Raw genomic sequence first — 22,973 nt, forward strand, 5'->3', positions numbered from 1 at the left:
TTTTTAACCACCTCCTGAGATTATGCAGTTTGCGCAAAGCTCACCAAAAAATTCACCAACTCCTGAAATGGATCAATTACTTTTACTATGAACTATTCCAAAAACTCATCTCAGGAGATGAAATACTTCTGGACACAGAACAACATTACTTGTCACAGAAGGCTTTGTAAAACAGCAGAAAGGTCTTGTAAAGCAGCAACTGTAGCCTGTTGCTTCTTTGAAGGAAAGCACTGAATTAAGTACATGCTCACATCCAGATTTAGGGAACTTTAGGGTTTTGTGTTCATGGTATTTCATTTCTACATTCCTACGGCTTGTTGAACAGTGGTTTTTTATCTTCCAAAGTGACACCCCAGGATTACACACAGAAAAAGACAGGAATTTTTTGTTGTTGTTGTTCAACCAATTCCTAATATTTATATTGTTCACTAATAGCATACAAGTCTTAATACCAGAGATAAACAATTGATTAATATTACATTTTGTAATTTCTTCTTCAACATTGAAAGTTATGTCAGGTTCAGCTATGCAAGATATGCATATATATACTTATATGACAAACTCTGAATGCATTTTGTAAGTGAGAATCTCAACATTCTGGACATGGGAACAACCTCAGCATCTAGAGCTGTAAGTCACAACAAAAGACTGACTTCTGCCTTCATACTTTTCAAGTTCTCAGAGACTGCAAAGTCTGTTAACATTTTGCAATATCTGAGTGTTAATGTGAGGAGTGTTAACTGGTGAGGATTACAAGGATTACACTGTACTCAACTATGACTTGAAAAGTACAACCATTACATTTGGGACAAAATAAACCTAAACTGAGCAACAAGAAGATCTACAGAATTTCTGAACAGAGCATCTGAATGAACTGAAAGGTGTAGCACATTAGGTCCTTTACTACAGGTACAGCAACACAAATCTGACAAGTGCAGGCAGCAGAAGTGGGGCTGCTTATGGTGAACTCCTGGCTCCTGGAGCTTTTACGACAGAGTTTTCAAGTCCCATATTCATTCATCTAGCCTCTGTTAATATATCAATGCTTCTTAAAACTGAAATTGTTGCCTTCAGACTTACTGAAAAGATTTTCAGTCTTAACATTAGCCCAAGAACACTGACTACCCAGATTGAAACAAAATACTACTCTGTTTCCAAATACTTTTACACCAACATTGTTGCCCTCCCCATCATTAGTTCAGTGTGAAACATTGGTAATTGTAAACATCACCTGAAACACGGTCACAACAGTCTTTTCCTATTGTTACATTCATAAATTGTAACACAGAATTGCTTTAAATCCCATGCTTCATATGCAGCTTTGTTTGAAGCCTTACAACAGAAGCGTAGGAATTGGCTGACTTTCCATAGAAGCAGGATTAAAACATCAAACATGAATTACTATAACGGCTATCCAGTAAACAAATATTCTGCCAAAAAATAGCCTTCCAAGTAAACACGTAAAGACAGTATTACATCAGCAACCACTTCAAGAATTGACATGTCAGGTAAGCACTTATTCCTCATACTTGTCACTGAAACACCCTCAAATATTTTGTTTTATAGATACCTATACAACTAAAACTTATGCAGTAGAAGTAAAGAGTTCTCAATTTAATGCTAAACTATAAACCCTTACACCAAAAAGCATAATGTTCTATATATTCTGTAATTTTGATATGCAAACACCCTGGTTCTGCAGTTCCTATAACCACTAAGTTAGTTCAACTATTGAACTCATTAAAAGTCTCAGGTTAAAATTGTGGTTAAAATAGAATAAAGACTATCAAAAACCTCAATATGGAGCATAAGAAAAATAAAGCTAAGCTTCTCCTTCCTCCCCAAAGTCGACTGCTTTATTGAAATATGACTTTTGGCAGATTATTGAAGAGTCTGATGGTAAGTCAAAGCACTGAGTTATAGCTCCACATAAACCTTTCACATCTTTATTCTTCCAAACAGAAGAGGTACTCACTCCTTCCTGGCCACGTCATAAAATATCAAAGAGGTATTGCAGTATTTTAAACTTTTAAATTTAACCAGATTAGCTTTAGTTTCTCAGGAATCACAGGAATCTAAACAGAAACTAATATAACCAAAAAGGCCTTGGCAGCATACAAGATACTGTCATTTAAAGAGGCTGGTCCTGAATGCCAAGAAGGCTGCAAAACTTCAAGATATTTTTATGTCCACTCTCATGTTTTTTTACAAAGCTGTTGTTATTGCAGGTTATAGAACAGTCAGCTTACAGTAAAACCTGTGGTGACAACACCAAAATTAGTGATTTTAGTCCCTCTTCTGCTTATGATGCTGGTTTTAGTAGCTATTAATCTTTTATGTCCACATCAGCTTTTTGGTCATAGTTTATTTCTACAGTATTGGTCCCTTATTAATGTTAATTTATTCAAAAGATGAAAGCAAGTAGGACAGATGGACAGACTTTGAAAATGGTATCTGGTATCCATATGGAAAGCCCAATTCTGCAGATACCAAAGGGAACAGGAGATGAAAGAAAACACAAAGTAAGGTACTCTCTGTAACCAAATCCTCCATTTTCCAGCAAGTACAAACATTTAAATTAATGTCAGTGTCATGGACCATAGCCCATAGCTTTATGGGGTTGTTCAAATTACCTCTTTCTAATATTGCTAATCACTTTGAAGATGTAGTTACAAAGACTTGCACTAACACCAGAGCCAGTGCAGAGTCCCTGCTCAGATAAGTGAGGCCCCGATTCTCATCTTCCCCTTTAGTCTGTAGCCAGTTATTTCCTCAGTCTCTCATCATTCAACTGGTTAGAAAGGAATGGATTGCAGGAAGACTGAGGTAGGAGAGATAAAGGTCTTCCTGAAGCAAGTTTCTGCAGCCCAGCAAATGAAAGGCACCAGACCACCCTGAACTAGAATAACACAATACAAGTAAATTCCTGCTGGCAGTTTCTTCAATTTCATTTGTCACTAGTGAAAATATACCAAAACCTTGGGTTTAACTTCATTCTTTTCTCCACCCCTGTCATGCACTTTTCATTTGGCTATTCAGAGTATTACACAGAGTAACCACACTTCAGGAAAATAGGAAGTAAAGGCATAGTAAGTCTTGGGTAGGTATGACTACTTGAGAACAACAGATTTACAGCATTTTTAACTTTTACCAGTTGACTAACTCGCACTTTCTGCAAGCAAATTGTGTCCCATTCATGAAATCTTTTTAGATTAGGGACCATCAACAACATGTAACTCACATGGCCTTTGAAGCATTAGAACAAGTCAGAGAGAGATCCTTTAGAAGCATAAGACAGCCATGGATGATGTTTATAAAGATCCAGGAGATGACCACTTAATTTTGTTTTACTGCAGGTTAAAAGTGAAGTTATTACATGATTCTTAAATCACCATCTTAAGACATTTCCCCATAGCTAAATCTGAATTCCCCAAATGTTCTAATTGCTCCACTCACAAACTTGTTCACTACAACGCAATTTGCCTCTCTCCAGCATCAGAGGCAATTTAAAACACACTTTTAGCTGAAAACTAAGACTTCTGCAGGTTGGCCAATGGCATTAAGGTCTTTTCAGGACTAACAAAATCAACAGTTACCCAAATTGAGGATATAGTTATTCCAATAAGGAACTTACACAGTTAAATAATTTTTGTTGTAATTCCTACCAAAAATGTTTTTTACTAGCTACTAGAAGATCATCCAGAAGAGAACTTGTAACAGTGAGCAAGAAAGGCAAAAGCCTGAAAAAACACTTTTCCAAATTTTCTCTACATGGCAGATAATGAATAATTCCCAATTCTCTTTGGATGCTTCATGATTTCAGAATGCTGAGGTAAAGCATCTATGCATAGAACACTAATGTAGTTCACATCTCAAACTAAATCCAGCATCAAAAATTAAGAAAGATTTCCTTGGGATAAATAATGCATAATCACTTGCTCTGTTGAAAGCCATCAACACAAAACAAGGTATCTGATTCACCATTACCTCCTTACAAAATAATTTGAAGCACAATGACACGCAAGTCAAGCCCTAACAAAAAGTCTTGTATGTAAAAGCACTACAAAATATGGAAAAAGGGGAACTATATATTTTCTTGACATCCTACCAGCAATTTCTAGCAAAGATGTAAAGACCTATAAACTGTGAGGTGTAATATGGATAAATATCATTTCACAGTATTTTAGCAAGAAGATTATTTGTTGCTGACCAGCAGCAGCTTCCCTGCTTTAGCCATTAAGGTAACTTAGTGGCTTTGGCAGCATTTGACAGCTGTAATGTTTTTGCCTTCAGCATCGGAATGAACACACACAGCTCTCAATTCAGAACCAAATGCAGGAGAGATTACAAGATGTACCAAATGCAAATGTAATGCAATCAATTATCAACAATTGCTCCACTGGCTTATCTAAACCAATCCCAATCCTAAAAACAATCCCCCTCCCACCACCTCCCCGTGGCCAATATTTATTGGTTCTCTTATATGCACTCCTGTTCATCTCTCACCTACTTCAGTTTATTAGAAACACATGGATGCACCTCACAGGGTAAGTGTAACAAATTACTAGTGTTTAGAAGGACCAAGAAGCATTTTCTTTCCATCAGAAGCCCAGCAAACTACTTAGAGACATCAATTCCAGGAGAGAAGAAGAAAGAACTGTGCACATATCAACACTTCCTACAAGAAAGCCATTTACTTTAACCCTCTAATAGAATAAAAGGTATATAGTAATTATTTAAAATGAAAAAACTAAAGCATACATTCCTCAAGGAGCAAAGTAAGCAAAAAAAAAAAAAAATTAAAAACAAACAAACAAAAAAAACAACCACAGACAAATCCCCAAACCTACAACCTCCTGTACAGCTATGTATATTCTGTATCTGCCAAAGCAGTCAAGACAGCTTTTCTATCATGAGGGCACAGTCTAAATAAGACAGCAATTACAAAATAATGAGAGTTCTATATGTTTTTTTCTCAGTGTGTAAGGAGACAAATATACCAGCAGCATACTTCATTTATTTAGGTATAGGATTTCTTAATTTCATAGTCATTGTCCCACTATTCCTCTGCTAAGTAGTCTTTATAATGCATGAATTGTACACTACAGCCCCTCTTTTAGCTATAATAATTTGCTTCACTGTTGTGATGGTATCTGAAGTTGATGGAGTTTCTGGAATTAATGTAACTACAGAGAAACCTCATCACATCTGAGCAGAAAGCTACAGAAACACAGCGACAGATTTTCTCAGAATCGGTAGACTGAGGCTGCGTTAGCTCATGTTTCATATTACACAAGAGAAAATAAACTGAAAGGTCAGTTGAACAGTTACAGCATTGCCCTTTTCCAAGGTAATCAGCAGAGCATGTAGCAAAGACGTGAACACAAGCGTGACTGGAACGACAGTAGCTGATAAAGAGGCTCTTGCTGCCAGAAGTAGTGGGACAAGGCACTGCTCTCCCTCAGTGGCTGTCAAGGAGTGGGGCACACTGAACACCTTACTTCACTAGCTCTGATTTATTGCTTTAATTTGAAATTGTGTTCTTGCTAAACATTCAGGTTTCCATGATGCCGAAACACACTAAAAAATGTAATGCTGAACATTAATCACATTCATGGATAACCTACAGGAACAATATAATTATTAATTTGTTTGTAATATGGACACAACTGAGTCAAATATTCATCTGGTTTACTAACGCATTTTTATTATAAATTCACAAATTCTTCTTGTTATTCAGTACTGTTTAACTGGAAACCAAAGATTAGATTTTCTCCCCATGCTAAAAGCAGCTTATTGTTCCTCTTCTAAGCATGTATTTATTTACTAGTAGAATATTCAAAACTGTTTCTAATCATCATATCAATAAATGCTTAAAAGCACCTTAATCTTGAAAGAATTCAGATGTTTTATTTACCAGAACTCATTTTAATGAAGCTGTAAACAACAGCTTATCAATTCCCATTTGATTCCACTGCTAGCTATTGCTAACAGACCCCCTTTGTGTTAGCAGAAATCAAGGTCTAGTTTGGAGGAAAGAGTCAGGGATTACTACACCACTACAAAGCTGGGATCAAAACAAAGTCACAGTGCAAGAGACTTCTGGGAAAAAACAATTTTTGAAAAAAAAAAACTACATTCTTCTCTTGGTGGTCAAGTGCTATTAATTCTTGCAGGACTTCAGTAACCTGGAAACAGCAGTTGTTATCATTTCTAAAACATTTACTTGTGTGGTGAGAACGAGCTCACACACCTCCTACTGCTGTAAAAGCCCTGCACAGTGACAAAATAATAGACTTCAATAACCCTTGAATTCTGTTTTAAAGCTGGTTTGTATATTGTGGGTTTGGGTTTTTTATTAGCTTGCCACAGCAGCAAACATAAGACATGAGTTTCTTTTCAAACTTGGCTTTCAAGTCTGCTGCATTAGTTTGACTTCCATATTGAAAAGCTGCAAGAACATTAACTGCAATAAATTAATCTCAACATTTATCTTTCTAAATAAATCCACAAGAAATTAAAACTGAAAGTTTTGTCTACTAAACAGAAGAAAAAAAAAAAAGATTTTAAATCAGAAGTCAGAACTCCTGATTTATTTGAAATAACACACCAGATATTCCTCACTACCTTTGCCACTCATCCCACTTTGGCAGAAACAGGATGGAGTAAGAATTGTTATTTGAATTCCCTGACAGAAAACTGCCCAGCTGCTCTAGCTACTGCTTCATTGCTCATTTCCACAAGTCTTATTTCACCTCTCTTAAAAATAAACTCCAGAACTTAAAAAGGAAGTCATGATATACTGGATAAGATCAACCACTTGTATATTCAAACTACTGTATAGGTCACTATTTGAAAGATATGGTAAAAAGTTAAATAAAAATTATTATCCTTTATAAATATCAAACAAACACAACCTACCCTTACTATAGGATTGTTTCTTTGTCAAACTTGAAGCAGATTTAACTGGACAGCCATCTTAAGAAACTGTCAAAAAGATGGTTTGAGAAAAGGTACCTACAGCAACACCTGGATTCTTTACTGCCTCTCCAAATCTTTCTCCCTGTAACAATTTTCCTCTCCATAAACCTACAGTATTCCACCTAACTAAATAACCCCTTACATTCTATTAGTCTTAGAACGTGTATGTACTTGTACATCATCTAAAAGACATGATTTGTTTTCTTTTTGTCATGCACAAACATACTGCCAATCCCTCTGTCATGCACACAAATATCCTGCCATTGTATGTTTCTTCCTGGCCTTTGTTTGTCATCATCCACTTTTTATTTACCTCTGTATTTTATTGTAACAAACAAAACTTCACAGTACTCCAGGAGAGAAAAGCCTGCATGAGATTTTTACACAGCATCATAACTAGAAAAAACAAGTATTAAACATGGAATGAGAAGGAAGGACTATTGCTTTTATTACTGACCACCATGCCAGCTTTGATCAGCCATCACTGATTTGATCAGGGAATGTTGTCTCTGCAGGCTCAGGAGCTGTGGGGGCTGTTCACACAGACCACACATTCAACTCCCCCAGCACGCCTGCTCTGCTTGATGGCCTCCCTGCAATGCCTGGGAAAAGCAGCCTTTTGAGAAGATCATTTTAAGGGAGAAAAAGTCGCCTGTAGAGATTGGGAAATAAGATCTGGGATATTTGGGGTGGGGGGTGAACACCATTATCACATCAGCTCCAGTCACCTCAGCAGAGGCACCACAGTGGCTTCACAGCACAAACTTTTCTAAATTTAATTCTTAACTGCTTTCACTGCAGACAGGACCAACAAGGGAAACCAGGCACTCAAACATTTATACAGTCCACAATGCCAAGTCTTCATAATTTACCATCAATGTACTAGAAGTATAATTAGACCTTGTGTACTTGAGAAATGTCTGTAACTAGTCCCAGGCAATCAAGACCATTCCCACAGGAGCCAAGTAATCCAAAAGCAAGTACTGTTGTTAAGGGCTGCTATGAGCAGTTTGTGACATTCATGGCCAACATTTTCAAGGTGCAGTCTAAACACTGTTTATTCCAGACTTCAGTTAGAATGAATAGCTGAGGTAAGAAATACTAGCCATTAACAAGTTTGTATTATCCAAAAAAAGCAAACATCAGATTTTCCAAGTTGCTATACTGAAAATTTTAACCTTTATCAAAAACAGGACACTTCTGACTTGTGAAACACTAAGGTACCATATCTCTTTCACATAATCTCTAATCTGACTAAAACTGTATGATTTGCTGCATCACCCAAAACTGTTAAGCATGCAGAAAAAACACATTGGATTCATCCCACATAGCCTCTTCCACATGATTTAAGCTCCAAAATACATATGACACATTTACAAAACACCCCCCTTCTGATGGGATTGCAGCTGTACTGGATGTTAGGGAGGGCCCAATAATTTTAGACATCATTTACTTGGCAGCCTCCAAGCATGAGAGTCTTTTCTACAATGTGACTTATCTGTCACAACATTAGAAAGCTTATGATTCAATTTTTGAATTGATATGACTAAAGAAAATTGCAAACAAAATACAGGGGAGAGTATCAACTAGTACTTCATTACTATGCAACACTCATCTCTTAATAACTCAAGGCACATCAAGACAGTGAAGTTTACAGCAGAATTTTAAATATCTGAAGTAACTAGAGACAGAGAAAACCACTTGCAGCAATTCACAGCAGAACTACAAACTTAGAAAGTGTGGTATTACCAGGTTAGTCATCCTGATACACTGATACAGGTATAACTAGTCTTACTATGAAATACTAGTGAGAAAACTTCTGAGATGATGGAATAAACCCTTATCTAATATTCGGAGTTAGGAAATAGAAGATGAACAATTTATTTACTGGGTAGATAAAATTTGGTTTCTGCAATTTCAGATTCATCTTGTCTGCTTAAGACTATATGCACCTCCTAAAACTACTTAAGTTAAAGCTATTTTTCATATAAAATTTTGACATAAGCTTTGTTTATACAAAACCTTTTTTGTAAAGAATTAATATTATTAAGCACTCACTACAGATGGATAAGCTTAAACAGCAAATATGTTGAGCAACATAGTAATTGATTATACGTTGGTAAGAATTTTCCTTTTTAGTAATTTCCCATGCATTATGACATTCTTATGACTTCTTAGAGTATTTTTTTCTCTTTATAAAGGAACCTACAATTTGCACTGAATTACCTGCTTGAAAAGCTGTATTTTAAAGTACCTATCTTTAAAGAACAAAATAGAAAAAGCAGCGTACTATAGTCTTGATTGAAAAACGTAAGTATGTATATGATTATCTGCAAATCTGATTGATTACATCCCCTCTCCCACCTGAAACTCATACAACAGAACATAAAAGTAATATGTCTTTTACTGGAACTAAGCCTAGAAAATACTACCACCTCCAATTTCCAGCCTGGAGAACTGCCAAAGGAAAACCTACAGACTGAGCCAAGCCAAGCAGGTTAGTCCCAAAGCTTCAGTCAGCACAGCCTCCTTATTTGAGGTCAACTTGATATCCACCAGCACAAGGGAATAACAAAGCAGAAAAATCATGAGCCAAAAAACTTCAAGTGTTCAGAGTTTTTTTAGGAAATTAATGTCTTAATTTGTGAGCTACACATGAAGAATAAAGCTGGTAATAATGATACTAATACTTCCAAGACATCAAGGAAGAAAAACAGTACTGTTAGCTATGCAAAGAATTAATGTGTTTAATTTTCTTATCACCTTTTATTCTTTACATCAGAGTAGCCTGGCTATTTATTATTCAAGAAATAAATGTATAACTTTTATACTGCATATAACTCTCCCAAAAAGCCATAATTAAACTTTTCCTTCTACTCTTTGAGATCTTGAACTCACATTCAGCATTTACAAAGCTACACATACATTGCCATCTATACCATAATCACCTATTCTTTCCCTCTCAACACATACAGTTTGTGCACTGCCAGTCAGAAGCCTTTTTCAATTGCCATCTGAAATGGTAAAGGATGAAAGATTTGCAAGTAAAACACATGCAAAAATTGACAGGGGGTGCCACCTAGAGAGAAGAAAATAAATATTCTCTTAGTACCAAGGCTCCATTCCTGTAGGTTTTACATGCAAGAAAACAAAATTCTGAACAATCCAGTCCCAATAAAACATCGACCCAGTCCTAAGCAGGAGGCTGAAACACAAACAGCTTTGACAGGTCCCCTTCAACGAGAATTGTTCTCTGAACATTTAGTACTTCACATCTACTGTAGCTAGACAGTTCTGCTTGAAAAAAAATAAAATTTAAAACCACCACAAAGAACATAAGATATATCAAGCCAACAATGGAGATCACAACAAATACTAACTACAAGCACTGCAAATGCCAGAGTATTCTAATAGATCTTGCATTACTGGCAATCACATACACTTCCCCTAAGCTTGCTTTAATTTTCTTTCTTTGTGTTTCTGTATCTAGGCACACAAGAATTCCACATGACTAAAATACATAAAACCATGGAAAAAACAGCCCAGCTACTACCTCAAAAGTAGATTAGAATCTGTCTTCCTTTGAAAGGAATAAAACATACCTCTACATCATCAAGGAGGGAGTCAGACAGTTTAATTCATTGCGGTGTGATGGCTAGAATTAGTGTAATGCCACACATCATGTAGCCTCTTACACAGCAAAGAGCTGTTAATAAGTACCTCTCTTATTTTTAAATCTGAAGGAAGACTGAATTCTTACAATTATTCATTTACTCTAAGAAAAATTCATAATTATTCTGACAGGTTTTTTTTTTTTTTTAAGCTGAGCATTTAGTGCCTTTAAGAATAGCCACCCTAAATAAACTCGTAATTTATTTTAAATGTTAAGCCACAGAATGGGTGATTGTGTGATGACGTTTACAGACATCTTTGTTCAAAAGCCCTGTCTGGTGTCCCAGTGCACCACATTACACAATACCCTTGCATTTGGTTATGACAGAAAGCTTCCAGCAACACACCAGACAGATAAGGGACTTGCAGAAAGGCCCTGCCCTTCTTTCTCCCTCACAGTCCTTTAGTACAGGTCAGAGAGGCAAACACAACCCAGAACCACAGCCTCTCTCCCAAATCCAAATCACCACACAGTCCATGCGGTCACGTTTTATGTCCTCCATGGAGCAAAAGCTCATTTAAGGTTTCCAGCACAAGATGTATATATCACGTGAGGAGAAGAACAATAAGCAGGGCTTGAATTTAAATGTTTTTTCCTTTACCTGCACTGGAAGGCACCCCTGTGCATGGCAGTGGGGTTGGAACTGCATGATTTTCAAGGTCCTTTCCAACCCAAACCATTTGATGATTTTAGGAAATACAACTGAAAAAAACAAATGTTCAACTTGTCAGACAGCTTCTTAAGAGACCCCTCCTAATCAAGCATAAATTTTCAGGTTGCTTACTGAGGTATAATCCACAAAAATTACATTCATGAAGGCATAGTCAGTATACATAATGAATAATTTGAACAAAAACTGATCTGGTCAACTTAAGGAGCTCAAACCAGCAATCCACCCCTCTTTCTAGTATTTAAAGGGTTGCTAGAACTGTACTGCACTCATGTGTAACACTTGACCTTTGGGGGAGGCTCCCATCTGTGTTCTCCTATATAGATCTCAACTTGCAGGCATGATACAACTCTGTTCTATTAAACCCTTTAAGAGCACACAGGACCTACTCAGCTTCTCCACCAGCCCTCCCATTTAGTTCCTCAGGCTCTCAGCACTTTCCAAGTCTAGGACAAGCAAAATGCAGGGTCCCACAACCAAGTCCTGACCTGTTCTTTGCCCACAACTTTCCCTTTTGGCAAGCCCTTCCTCCTTCCCTTCATCTCAGTTTGGAGCAAAGGCAGGCTGTGAACTCCCCAGGTAACAGGGTCAATTTTCTCCATACAGGTCCCAAGACAAGTAAAAGTGTCCATGATACAACTATATGAATCTGACATTTCAAATAGTTCACACATAGCCAAGACACACAGGCAAAAAAAAAAAAAAAAAAAAAAAAAAACAAAAACAACAAAACAAAATTCATTCTATTAAAAGTTTAAGGTATCTTGAATGGAAGAGCTGTTCTTTAATTAGCTCATTATTTACATATGAAATTACTGGGCAAAACAGATAAGCACTTTCAAAGTATGTAATCTGGCAGAGGCAGATGCCAGCAAACATGAGTGACAATGAACATGATATGGTTCATGGCATATATGTATATATAACATATGCTATAACTATGCTTAACTATCATATAACTATATGATATTTAGTTCTTCTACTAAAACAAACAGAATGCAAGGCCTAAACTTAAAAACTAAATCTTGTCTCATTGCTGGTCAGCTAGCTCTTTCTAGACCAAATTTCAGTGTCAGGCACCCTCCACTCTTCCTTTGAGAATAAATTCCAAGTAGCAAGTAGTTGCAAAGGGTTTTGTGGGGGGTTTATTTGTTGGGGTTTTTTGTTGTTGGTTGGTTGGGTTTTGGTTTGGTTTTGGTGGGAGGGTGATGGAAAAGCAGCAGTTATGGGGTTGAATGCAACAGAAACTATCTCAGCCTATTAATGATTGATTTCCTATTTTTTGTTTGTTTGTTCTCCCAGAAACAAAAATAAACTTAGTATTAAGTTTAACTTGCATCAAGGACAGCTATTCTAGGATCATTCAGTGAACTTCAAATTTTGCTTACTGCTAGAGTTCAGAAAATGCTCACTCTTTGGACAGTTCAGAAAAATTCAGAAAAGAAAAAAAAACCAAACAAAACCACAAGACCCCGCAATCCCAAAAAGTCACAGAAAATACAGATACACATAGAGTGCTCCCCATCAAATCCATAAATAACACACCTTGAACAGCACTGAGTAGCCAAATAACCCCATTTTATTAACAATTTTGAAGAGTGAAGAACAAATGCTATTACAATTTTAGTTTGCACTTGTAATCTCCTTTTTGAGCTGTATGATCCCATGCCACCAGCTCCACACAAATTCACAATATCTTCTATTCCCTCAACCCTGAGATCACCTGTGTTCATGAGATTTCATGAAGATTTTCAGTAGTGTGCAGCATGTTCCAATTGAATATTTCAGTGTTATTAAAATATATGGTATAACAATGACAGAATCAGAGAGATTTTGTTCCACAAGTATTTTTATTCTGGATGTTTACAACACAGATGTCACCGGAACAATTAAAAAAACCAGACTTGTTCTAGGTTATTACCAAGTACTAAGGTATTTTACTATCAAATTTCCATCTTTCTAAAACATATTTCTTTCTTTTGTAATTAATACTCTGGAGTGAATTCTCTCCACTACCTTGTAAAGCAACACAACTGCTTCATTGTTTCAAAAGAAAGATTTATATTATCAGCCTCACAATTCCAAACTTCTCAAAGACCATGAAGTGCTGGATTGCACACCCACAATACTTACTCCCTGTGTAAAAAATACAATAAAGGCTGACAAGGAAATGGTTCTCATGGCAAGCAAAAGCAGGAAAGGTAATTAATGTAAAAGGCATAGAAGACATGATGTAAATATTTTTCTAAGACCTGAAAACACAAAGTCTGTATATTTTACCCTTTCATAATTGAATTCAAGATACCTTTGCAATAAGCACAAGGGTTGTGCACTGTCAGTAATGTATGATGATATGATTTTTGTTTGGCTGCATTTTGGTAGGATACAACATTTCCCATAATGTACAGCATTCCCTGGAGTACTGACACAATCGTATCCAATACAAATTGCATCATGAATAATGCAGAAACTATTTCTTTAAGATTTGACAGTTACCCATATTTCTAAAAATTTAACAAAAAAGCACTTACATGGTTCTATCTACTAATAAAAATTTCTTAGTGCTATCTAGTCAGGATATCAGAGCACCAAGAATTAGTGAAGACACACAATGAAATATGCCATTATTTCACCTGAAGGTTGATAGCCACCTTGCTCATGTAGACACATGATACAATGATGCAATTATTTAAGCTCCCTGCATTTGGCTATCTCCCTTGTCAGCTATCACAGCAGAACACAAAGGAACAAGCAGGCAGAAGCAATAATCCACCACAGAAGTTATTGAGACTTCATGTGATCTGCAATTACCATGTCACTGCAATAACCATCATGAAAAGCAACACTACAGGTTGCAATTACAACCTGTTTGCTCCAGTCATATTATGACCACCCTAACAATTATTCAAAAACCCTACCCAGACAACTCCCATACCACACACTTCCCCTTCATAGCTGGAAAATAGAACACAGCAGAGTGTGGGCACTTTCTGAAAGAGATGTAACCCAAGCTTTCATGACAACCTTTAGAGCTTGTCTGCAAATCTGCATTTCCTATTTTCTTTTCCTTCTGCTCCCAAATTTGCCTTGGCTCTCACAAACACCCACATTCTTTAATTTTATCTTTGTTGAGGTGATGAATGTTTTTAAAAGTTGCAGAGTGAAGCTATTAGGTAAGACAGGAATTCAAATTCTATTACAGTAGCCACTTTGTGTGTACATACATGTGAGTGTATGAAATTCCACTAGATTTGTCCAGTCCCAAATTTAATGTGGCTATATCATGAGTGGTAGAAACAGCAAAGTATATTAGAATCTTATGGTAGTATGGGCAACAGTACCCTAATATTTTATCCTCATCATGTCACCACCTATTCAGGCTCCAAGTCAATATGAGTTTTGAAACACTAAACTTATAATCTGATATCCTACACTGCAGCTGTAACACACTAGCTTGTCTGCTAATTCCAGTATTGTTTATAAATAGCTCTGTCATTTAATTAAGGTTATACATGTAGTCTGTATTTGGCAAGATCTATCACTGTAAAACCTCCCCATTTTATTCCACACCACAAAGGAACCTTTGCTGAGTCCATCTGTCAAGACCACAATTTTCTCTTTGCTTCAATTTCCTCATGGTTTCTTTCATAATTCAGAAGTGGATCAGCTGATGAAAGAGTATGAATAGAAACAGCTGGAAAAAAGAAAATTTTAAGCCAAAGTTTTTAGCCTAGGAAATTATGCATTCATTGCCAAAGGACATGCACAACAACACTGCCATCTTGACTGTTTTCTAGATGCCTCTATATCTTACAGGCTATTAGATTTTTACCAGGTAAAAGCTCATACCCCACTGAATTTTGAAGTTTCTACAATGTCTCTTGTCCTCCAAAGGAGAAATCAAACCACAGCAGGAACATCACCTTGATGCACAGCAAGACCCAGAGAACTCTCAACCAGCAATTTTCAACTCCTTCCTATCTTCTCCAACAGAGCTGTTCATGCAACCTTAGTCCTGGTCAGCTGATTCTGCACAAAGCTTTAGAAAGCCAGAAAAGTAATTTACAAGCTGTAGAGGATGGATACTTTCTTTACACTGACATTTGAGAATCAAAAGCTTCAGTAAAATAGATTCAGAAAGCTAATTTACTGCAGATAGATATTTGAAAAAAAAACAAAAAACCTTCTAGTTTAAAATAAAAATGCCCATACATTTGAAAAATTTTATGGGAATACATCATCGCAAAGTTTGAAAGACATAAAAAAAACAGCCACAAGTTATTGTTTATGCCTACTTTTCTGTTACAGTTTCCTTGTCACAAGAATTATGGTCCTTGAAAAAAACAAAACCAAAAAAAACCCCAAAACTTATTCTTCTCCTATTCATCACTTATGCTTTTGCATGATCAAAAACGTCAAAGCTAGGGGTTTGGAGCCATCAGATCAAAATTATGTTTCATTGTGCCAGGAAGAAGCAAATGTCAAATTCCAACTACTGAAAAAAAAAAAAAAAAAAAAAAAAAAAAAAAAAAAAAAAGAGGCAAGCAAGTTAATACCATTGTTTCTCTGATAGAAATTTGCCTTATCTTGCTCTAATTAGCAACACTCACTGAAAATACCAGGAGTAATGCTACCAAAAAAGAAATCTCCAAGACACAGCACAAGCCATGTCTGGTCTTTTCTCAATTAATCATCATCACTATAACAACTCATGGAAAACCAAAGGATAAAACCTATACCTGTTCAACTCAACAATATCCATACACTGTCTGTATGTAACAATATTGTAACAGACATGAATGTAAGCACCATGTGTCTGACACCTATCATGGAGTAATATTGATAGAATGAATGCCAGAAAAGTTTCCAGAGGCTAAAAGCATTCTCCCTTCTGATAAATCCCCAAGTTTCTTACAGTTTCTGGCAGGCAATCCATGCAGCCTAGCAAAGAGAAGCAAGATAAACTTAAGAAACAGAATTAGAGAACAGCACACATAAAAAAAAAAATATTGACACACTTAGCACATCTGTTCTTTTGAACAAGCAAAAGCTGGACAGACAAACCTTAACTTAAAAAAAAATTCAAAAAATAAATACAAAAACCACCACAGTTTACTACTATCACATTCCTTTTCTTCGCACAGACTAAACATGGCTTGTATTAGACAAATGTCATGAAGCATTTAATAAAAATCTATCTGTGGAGAAATCTCAGTGGCATTTTTACAGTTATTTAAACAAGCAATTACATACAGAGGCTGCTGACTAGAGTCAACAATACCCAGAGCAGCCTTTGAAACTGATAGCCCACAGTAATCACTGGAGTCAAATACCTGAAGTTCAATCTGTTACCTCTTGGTAAACTCCACAAGTTGCACAAACGTGGTGTCAGACCTCCTATGTCAGTCGGCCCCAGCACCATCTAAAGGAATTATGCAAGTGTACCCAGGAGCTGTCTCTAACCCCTCCAACTGTGAAAACTGTTGTTCTAAAATCAGGTCTACATTAGAAATGCTTGCCAGTTTTTAAACAGGGTTGGACTGGGCCCCAGCAATGATTTGTATTAGGAAATGCATGCTCTTGCACTATAAAGTGTGTCAATGTTGTACATTATATTGTTGATGTCTCTTTGTGGACATTTACTACTTTCTCTGGACTTTCTACTTCAGTAACTCCCTCTTTTGTTCCCCGTCAAGGAGTGCAATTATTATTCAACCTCCACCCCAGAACTCACTATCCATTTTTGAGAAAACACTTAAAATTTAATAACGGTAATTAACAGGTACTGGGTTTGCAGGAAACTATTCTGATCCCCACTGCATAAGGACAAACAAGCTGTTCAGTGAGACATCTGGAGAAGAATCAGATCTTGACATCTGTAAGGCTTGGGAGCTGTTTCTGTCAGAAATCATTATGGTCGAAGTGGTCTACAATGACACTTAATGGACATAATTGCCACTTAGAGCTACCTCCATTTTGAGCTGGAAATCACTCAAGTCAACCCTGACTGCTGCTGAAAGCTCAGTCTGATGTCTGCTTTGATGGCAATATGTTATTTATGATATTACAGAAGGTCATGCCTTACTTCTTGTTCTGCAACTCAAAGACCCCCATCTCAGATGGAAGTATTTGCTTCTGCTGTAGAAGAAAGCCTGTTTATATCATTGTTTATACTACTAATTGCTAAGCAAAAAGTCAAATCACTTGGTCAAAATACAGAATGCCGGATAGTCACACTCAAAGACATTGTTTGTTATCTTGCAATACTCAGGCCACAACTTCATGGTCCAAAGAGATCCTATTCACGATGCAAAGACACTTTAATCCAGTCATTGTTATTGTGCGGTAACAACATTCCTGCTTTACTGGCTGCGCTAAAATAGTTGACATCCAAGCCCTATTTCAGTCCAAATTTAATGAAATTTCAAGTGAGAATGATCATTAGTTGTATTTAGTCACGGAATCTTTTCCTGTCCTTCCTGAATTCACAAGCTGTAGCTGAAATACACTCATCTCCAAACACAAACTGAGTGTATTAATGTTACTCATTTGGAACTCACAGACACTTTCTACCAATTAAAGGGGTAAAGGACTAGGTTCATTTCTGTACTATGAACACTTTTTCATCCTATTATCAGTTTGCAGGAAAAGCAGCAGACTGCTTTCCTCAGAAGAAAAAGCATATTTTTGAAGAACCAGATTTATAGACTGTTTTCCATTGTCATTTAAGAACCTTATATTTTTAGTATCCAGTTGAAAAAGTTAACAGAAACTGTTTAAGTTTAAGCAATAGATGCGTGAAATCTGTTGAAGCTCACTGTATTGAGAGCCTTGCAGAAAAGGAGCTGCAAGGTGACACCTGCTTTGTTTGGAGCAGCTTGAAGATTCACCTAAGTAGCAGTCATTGCCTGAATGTGAGGACAAAGTGAATTCTAGACTAGCTTATGTGTGATCTTCAGTCCTAAAACATGCTCACACCTATCTCTGGAACAAAATACCTTCAAGTCAGTGAAAAGACAGCTCCTGCTATAAATCAGCATTCACTGCATGCAAATTCTGAGGATAAAGGGGTGGAATTTATATGCAAGTAGCAAAGCTAAATGTGCCCAGATAGTATCACTACATGGCAACATTAAGTCTGTCAGCAAACTTCTCTAACCTCCCCCAGGTCTTGCCTCCTGCAAACCTCAGCTTTTCAATGATCATCTACCACAGCAACATGAAAATAACATACATTTCATACATAACCGAATTAGACACTGACATTATGACCCAATAAGAGTAAATAAAAGAAGAACCCAATTGTTAGGGTTTTCAGTTTTTGAGAAAAGTTCTCCATTTGCCTACATACACATCAACTGCAGCATCTAAAACTGAGGGCACAGGAGGGAAATGAAGAGGGAGTCTTCAGCTTTGAAGTGTTTTTAACTACATGAATTTACAGTGTTCAAGTGAAGTAGCAAATAATCTGATTCATGAACTCATACACTTATTTATTTTAGGCCAAGTAGCAAATAGAAAAAGCTCTTCTGCCCAAAATTTGATGAAACAAAGAAAATGCAAAGAAGTTTGGCAACACTTCTTATTTATAAATTTTTCTCTGAAAGAACTAATCACTGTAATCACATTCAAATTATGCTGCAATAGCAAGCAGAGTTTTTAATAGTAATCTGCTATTTAAAGCCTATTACAAGTCTGATTTTTTTCCCCTTAAATACTTTCCAATTGTTGTAAACAGGATTAAAACAAATCAGCAATATTTTGAAAAAACTTTTCAGATGTTTATAAAATTAGGCATTAAGGAACTCTTCTTAGAAACTTTGTAACAAATACACCATAGATTAAGTCAGTAAATTCTATAAGCTATAGTTAAACTTCCCAGTGAACTCTAGTGAAGGCTGAATTTACACATAAACCAGCTAAAACTCCTCAAAAACAGCTGTGTCTATATATACTTATGCATTATGTACATAAAGCACAATTAATAAAGATATTTTTATGGTCTTTGGGGAAAATACATAGAAGGCTGTACAGCAAACAAAAGAAAAACTAGCATTCACATTCAAAATAAGCTTTACCTCACTAAAAGTTAAGCTACAACTACTTTGAATTTTTCACAGACTAAAAACATCTTTAGAGATCCAATTCCTCCCCATTTTTAGAGGCAGATGTTTCTGTTTGGGGGTTACACATGGAGGCAGGACAGGGAGGAAAGAGTTAAAACACAGACCATTCTGATATTCTTACCAGTACCAAGCTCCTGCCTCAACTGACCTTTTTAATCCGTTTATCGCTTAGACTTTCCCCCTCACTGCCTGACAAAGCAGGCAGCAACACCTCCTTGGATTTGCTTTCTCCAAGAAAGGGGAAAAGCTGCTTAGACAATGGACAGACTCAAGTGTGTAACCCAAATGCTACGCTTTGCTGCAGCCTCTCTCCCACCACTTTGGGGCTTGCCAATGAGGAGATTATTCTTCTACTCATGCTACTGTTGTGCAGTAACCCAAAAGCGCCTGTTGTTGTTCAAAACAATTGATAACCAGCACCAAGAAAGCAGCCAAGAGAGGAAGAAAAACAGAAGCACAAAGAGAACCCTAACTAAAAAGAGTATGAGCAAATTGGTACAGTTATTTAAGACTCATAAAGGCTGGACCAAAGGAAGAAGATAGTATAGCCACCACATTATTTGCAAGATTAAAGATTTAATTATATTCTGCCAATGATCCTTTTTTTTAAGCTGTATTTTTCTAAATAGCTTCCTCTTTAAGTGAAAATAAAAAAATGTACAGAAGACACCTGAGCCCTACTGAAAGGGAAATGAAAAACTTTTTCCAACAGACTATTTTTCACTGGGAAAAAACCTCACACATATGTTCAGAGAGGCCATACCATTGGCAGAACTAGACACACACTGTTTACTTCCCAGAAGTGAAGTATTTTATTAAAAACAATATCCATTTATTCAACTTGAAATATATGACGATCCATGAGCTTTTCAAAGATTAAGTTAATGCTTGGTAGTTCACAGAGAGACAATATTTGGTTGTTCAGACAATAGATTTAAATTAGCTGGCTCATTCAGCATGCAGAAGCCTGACCTTGTAAAACTTGTCTTTTTTCAACTTTGTTCATTCCTTTCTTACCAAGGAGTTAAGAAAGCTTTTCCAACTTTGTTCCTTCTTTTCTTCCCTCATTCCTTCTGTATTTCTTTTAGGGATGTCAAAGGTTTTCAGGGAGTGAGAAGGACAGCTGCAGAAGGGTGGGACACAGGAAATAACACAAGATGACAAATCCCATCAAAATACAGGCTGAGAAAGGATTTGAGAATCAACACAAAGTATTTATTTACCGTAAGTCTTACATTGATGTACCAAGTTCTCTAATTTCTACTTCTCAAAAAGGTAGATTTTAGCTCTCAGCTCTGGAGAGCCCCTGTACCAGCTCCTCTCCCAGACCATCACATCTGTTGTGTCACAAATGCTTCTAAGGAGTCATCACTACTGTTTGTGTAACAACATAAACCTATTGTGCAATTATTTTCATGCTGCCCAAATTTCCTCAAAAAAGCTTGCAACCAAAGGAGTATTCCAAACTCCTTATTTCTGTAAAGCTTCAAAAACTTAAAAGAGTAGCATTTTCAAGAAAGAAGTGTTTATTGAGGTCAAATTAAACGTTGCTGAAAGTGATCAAAGAGTAATCAGTTCTTATGATGGAAATTGAATTCTTTTTCTTAAACTGGAAAGCATCCATGACCTTACAGCTTACCAATTCCTGTCATACCAGGAACATTTATACTGGGGATATACCCTCCAGTAAATATCAAATAATGTTAACTATTAACAGGTGTCAAATAATAATGTTAACTTGCTTAAGCCTGACACATAAAGCAGAATTTATTAAGCTTTTTTTTTTTTTTTTTTTTGCTGGGATAGCAGGTATGGTACAATCAGGATGCCCCCTAAAGCCTAAAGCTGCTAAAATGAGCTGCTGACTCTTATGTTCATGCAGTGAATACATTCTAGATGGGCAATTTCCAAACAGTTGCAGTAGTGCAGCATGTTTTCATTTACAACACACAGTAACTCAGCATGATTTTAATAAGAGTCTTTCAGACAATTCCCCCTGGCCCTCCTGCCTTTCTTCTGAATCATCTTATCAAATGCTTACACAACCAAAAACTTGGATTTGATGATGACAATGCATTCACATGTGACTATGGGGAATGCCTGGAGGTACATAAATATAGCCTGCCTCTCAGGGACATATTAGGAAAAAGAGTGCCCTCAAACCAGAAGTCTGACCCACACACAGTTGGCACAGTTTAGACACCATCTAATATACTGTTTTCTCAAAAAAAAAGTCCTCAAACTAACAGTCATAAACTACCTACATCTGTAATGAGCAGTAAGTTTATTTTTCACTTGTCCCAAGGCAATGTCTCATAAAGAACCTTTTCTAGCAGCTCCCCCTTGAAAAGAAGGATGAGAGCAAATGAAGTTCAGACTGTAACCAATGCCCAGAAATAGGGAAATAATTCTCTTACAATCACACAGATTAGCAAGCATTATTCAAGATCCAAGTAGCTTGCTTACATATGCCAACTTATCCCCACTTCCAGAAGCTTTTCTTGACTGACACGTTAGGGTTTGGTTTTGAGTGGAAGAAATTAAAGAAGAAATAATGATAAGCTTGAAGTCCTTACTCTTCTAATGTACTTCAGCAGAATTCCCCCACATAAAAGACAGTGTCCTTACTTTGGCATGTCATACCTAAACCACTTATAAGTGGGAGAATCCAGATCCCAACCTCCCTTTAAAGACTGTGAAAAACAAATTCACTCAATGAACACAACACCAGTTCAGGCAACAAGGGCTGAAACTCACATTTTCTATTTGAAGCTGGCACACCTCAGTTAATTTTGTGTGACTGAGCATCACTCCTTTTGTACATCTAGGCTATATTTTTCTAAACTTGGCATAACCTTTTAGCAGTGGCATTCCTTCTCTGAAGAATGTAGGCCCACCCTTACCAGAACTTCATGATCCAATTTGAAAATATTTTCCCTCTTCATCCCTAAGCACAAGGGCAGACATACTAAGCACTAACAGAGACAAAACAACACACCAGAACAGCAAGGATACAAAGGAAGCAAAGTATCCTATGCCTGAGCAACAGCTTCAAAGAGAAAAGGAGGGTGTCTAACAAAGCATTAGAGCTACCTCTACCTGCAAGTAATACCAGTCAATGGAATCACAGCTGAATGACTTAAACTGCCAGTAGGGGTTTTTTGTTAAGTATACCAAGAGAATATAAGTTTAGCCTTAGAAATTCCCAGATTCATGGAACAATTTCTTTAACATGTTCACATAATAGAAGTAATCAAGCTGGGTCCTTTGGCAGGTCTTCAGACATCTATTTTACCAAGAGCCTAAATTTTAATTTTAAATAATGTCCAGATAATAGTCACTAATTAGGTGCTTCCAAGAGCAGCATCTTGGAGGTGTATTCTTTGTAGAATCAACAGGACTCATCTCAAACAACTGGCCTTCAATTTCTTAACATGAGGTGCTGTAAGAACATCGAACTGTCAGATTCATGGGGAAGAGACAGCCATATTCTAGGTAGAAACTTTTTTTTTTGCTGAATATT

The 22,973-nt window shown here is 36.7% G+C and overlaps 1 protein-coding gene across 5 annotated transcripts in view; it reads right to left on the bottom strand.

Annotated features, from left to right (window-relative positions):
- The window catches only part of GBE1 (1,4-alpha-glucan branching enzyme 1), a 138,544-nt gene that overhangs the window by 108,927 nt on the left and 6,644 nt on the right, over positions 1-22,973 (bottom strand). The window contains exon 1 of one of the 5 annotated variants that reach the window (XM_085557185.1): positions 11,256-15,803. The exons of the other annotated variants lie outside the window; for them this stretch is intronic. Within the exon in view, the coding sequence (XP_085413311.1) occupies positions 11,256-11,281 (26 nt within the window). The 5' untranslated portion in view covers positions 11,282-15,803. Of the gene's footprint in view, positions 1-11,255; positions 15,804-22,973 lie in introns of those variants that run through there. 5 annotated transcript variants of the gene reach the window in all.

This window comes from Lonchura striata, chromosome 1 (assembly GCF_050655825.1).
Source record: "Lonchura striata isolate lonStrDom1 chromosome 1, ASM5065582v1, whole genome shotgun sequence".
NCBI lineage: Eukaryota > Metazoa > Chordata > Aves > Passeriformes > Estrildidae > Lonchura > Lonchura striata.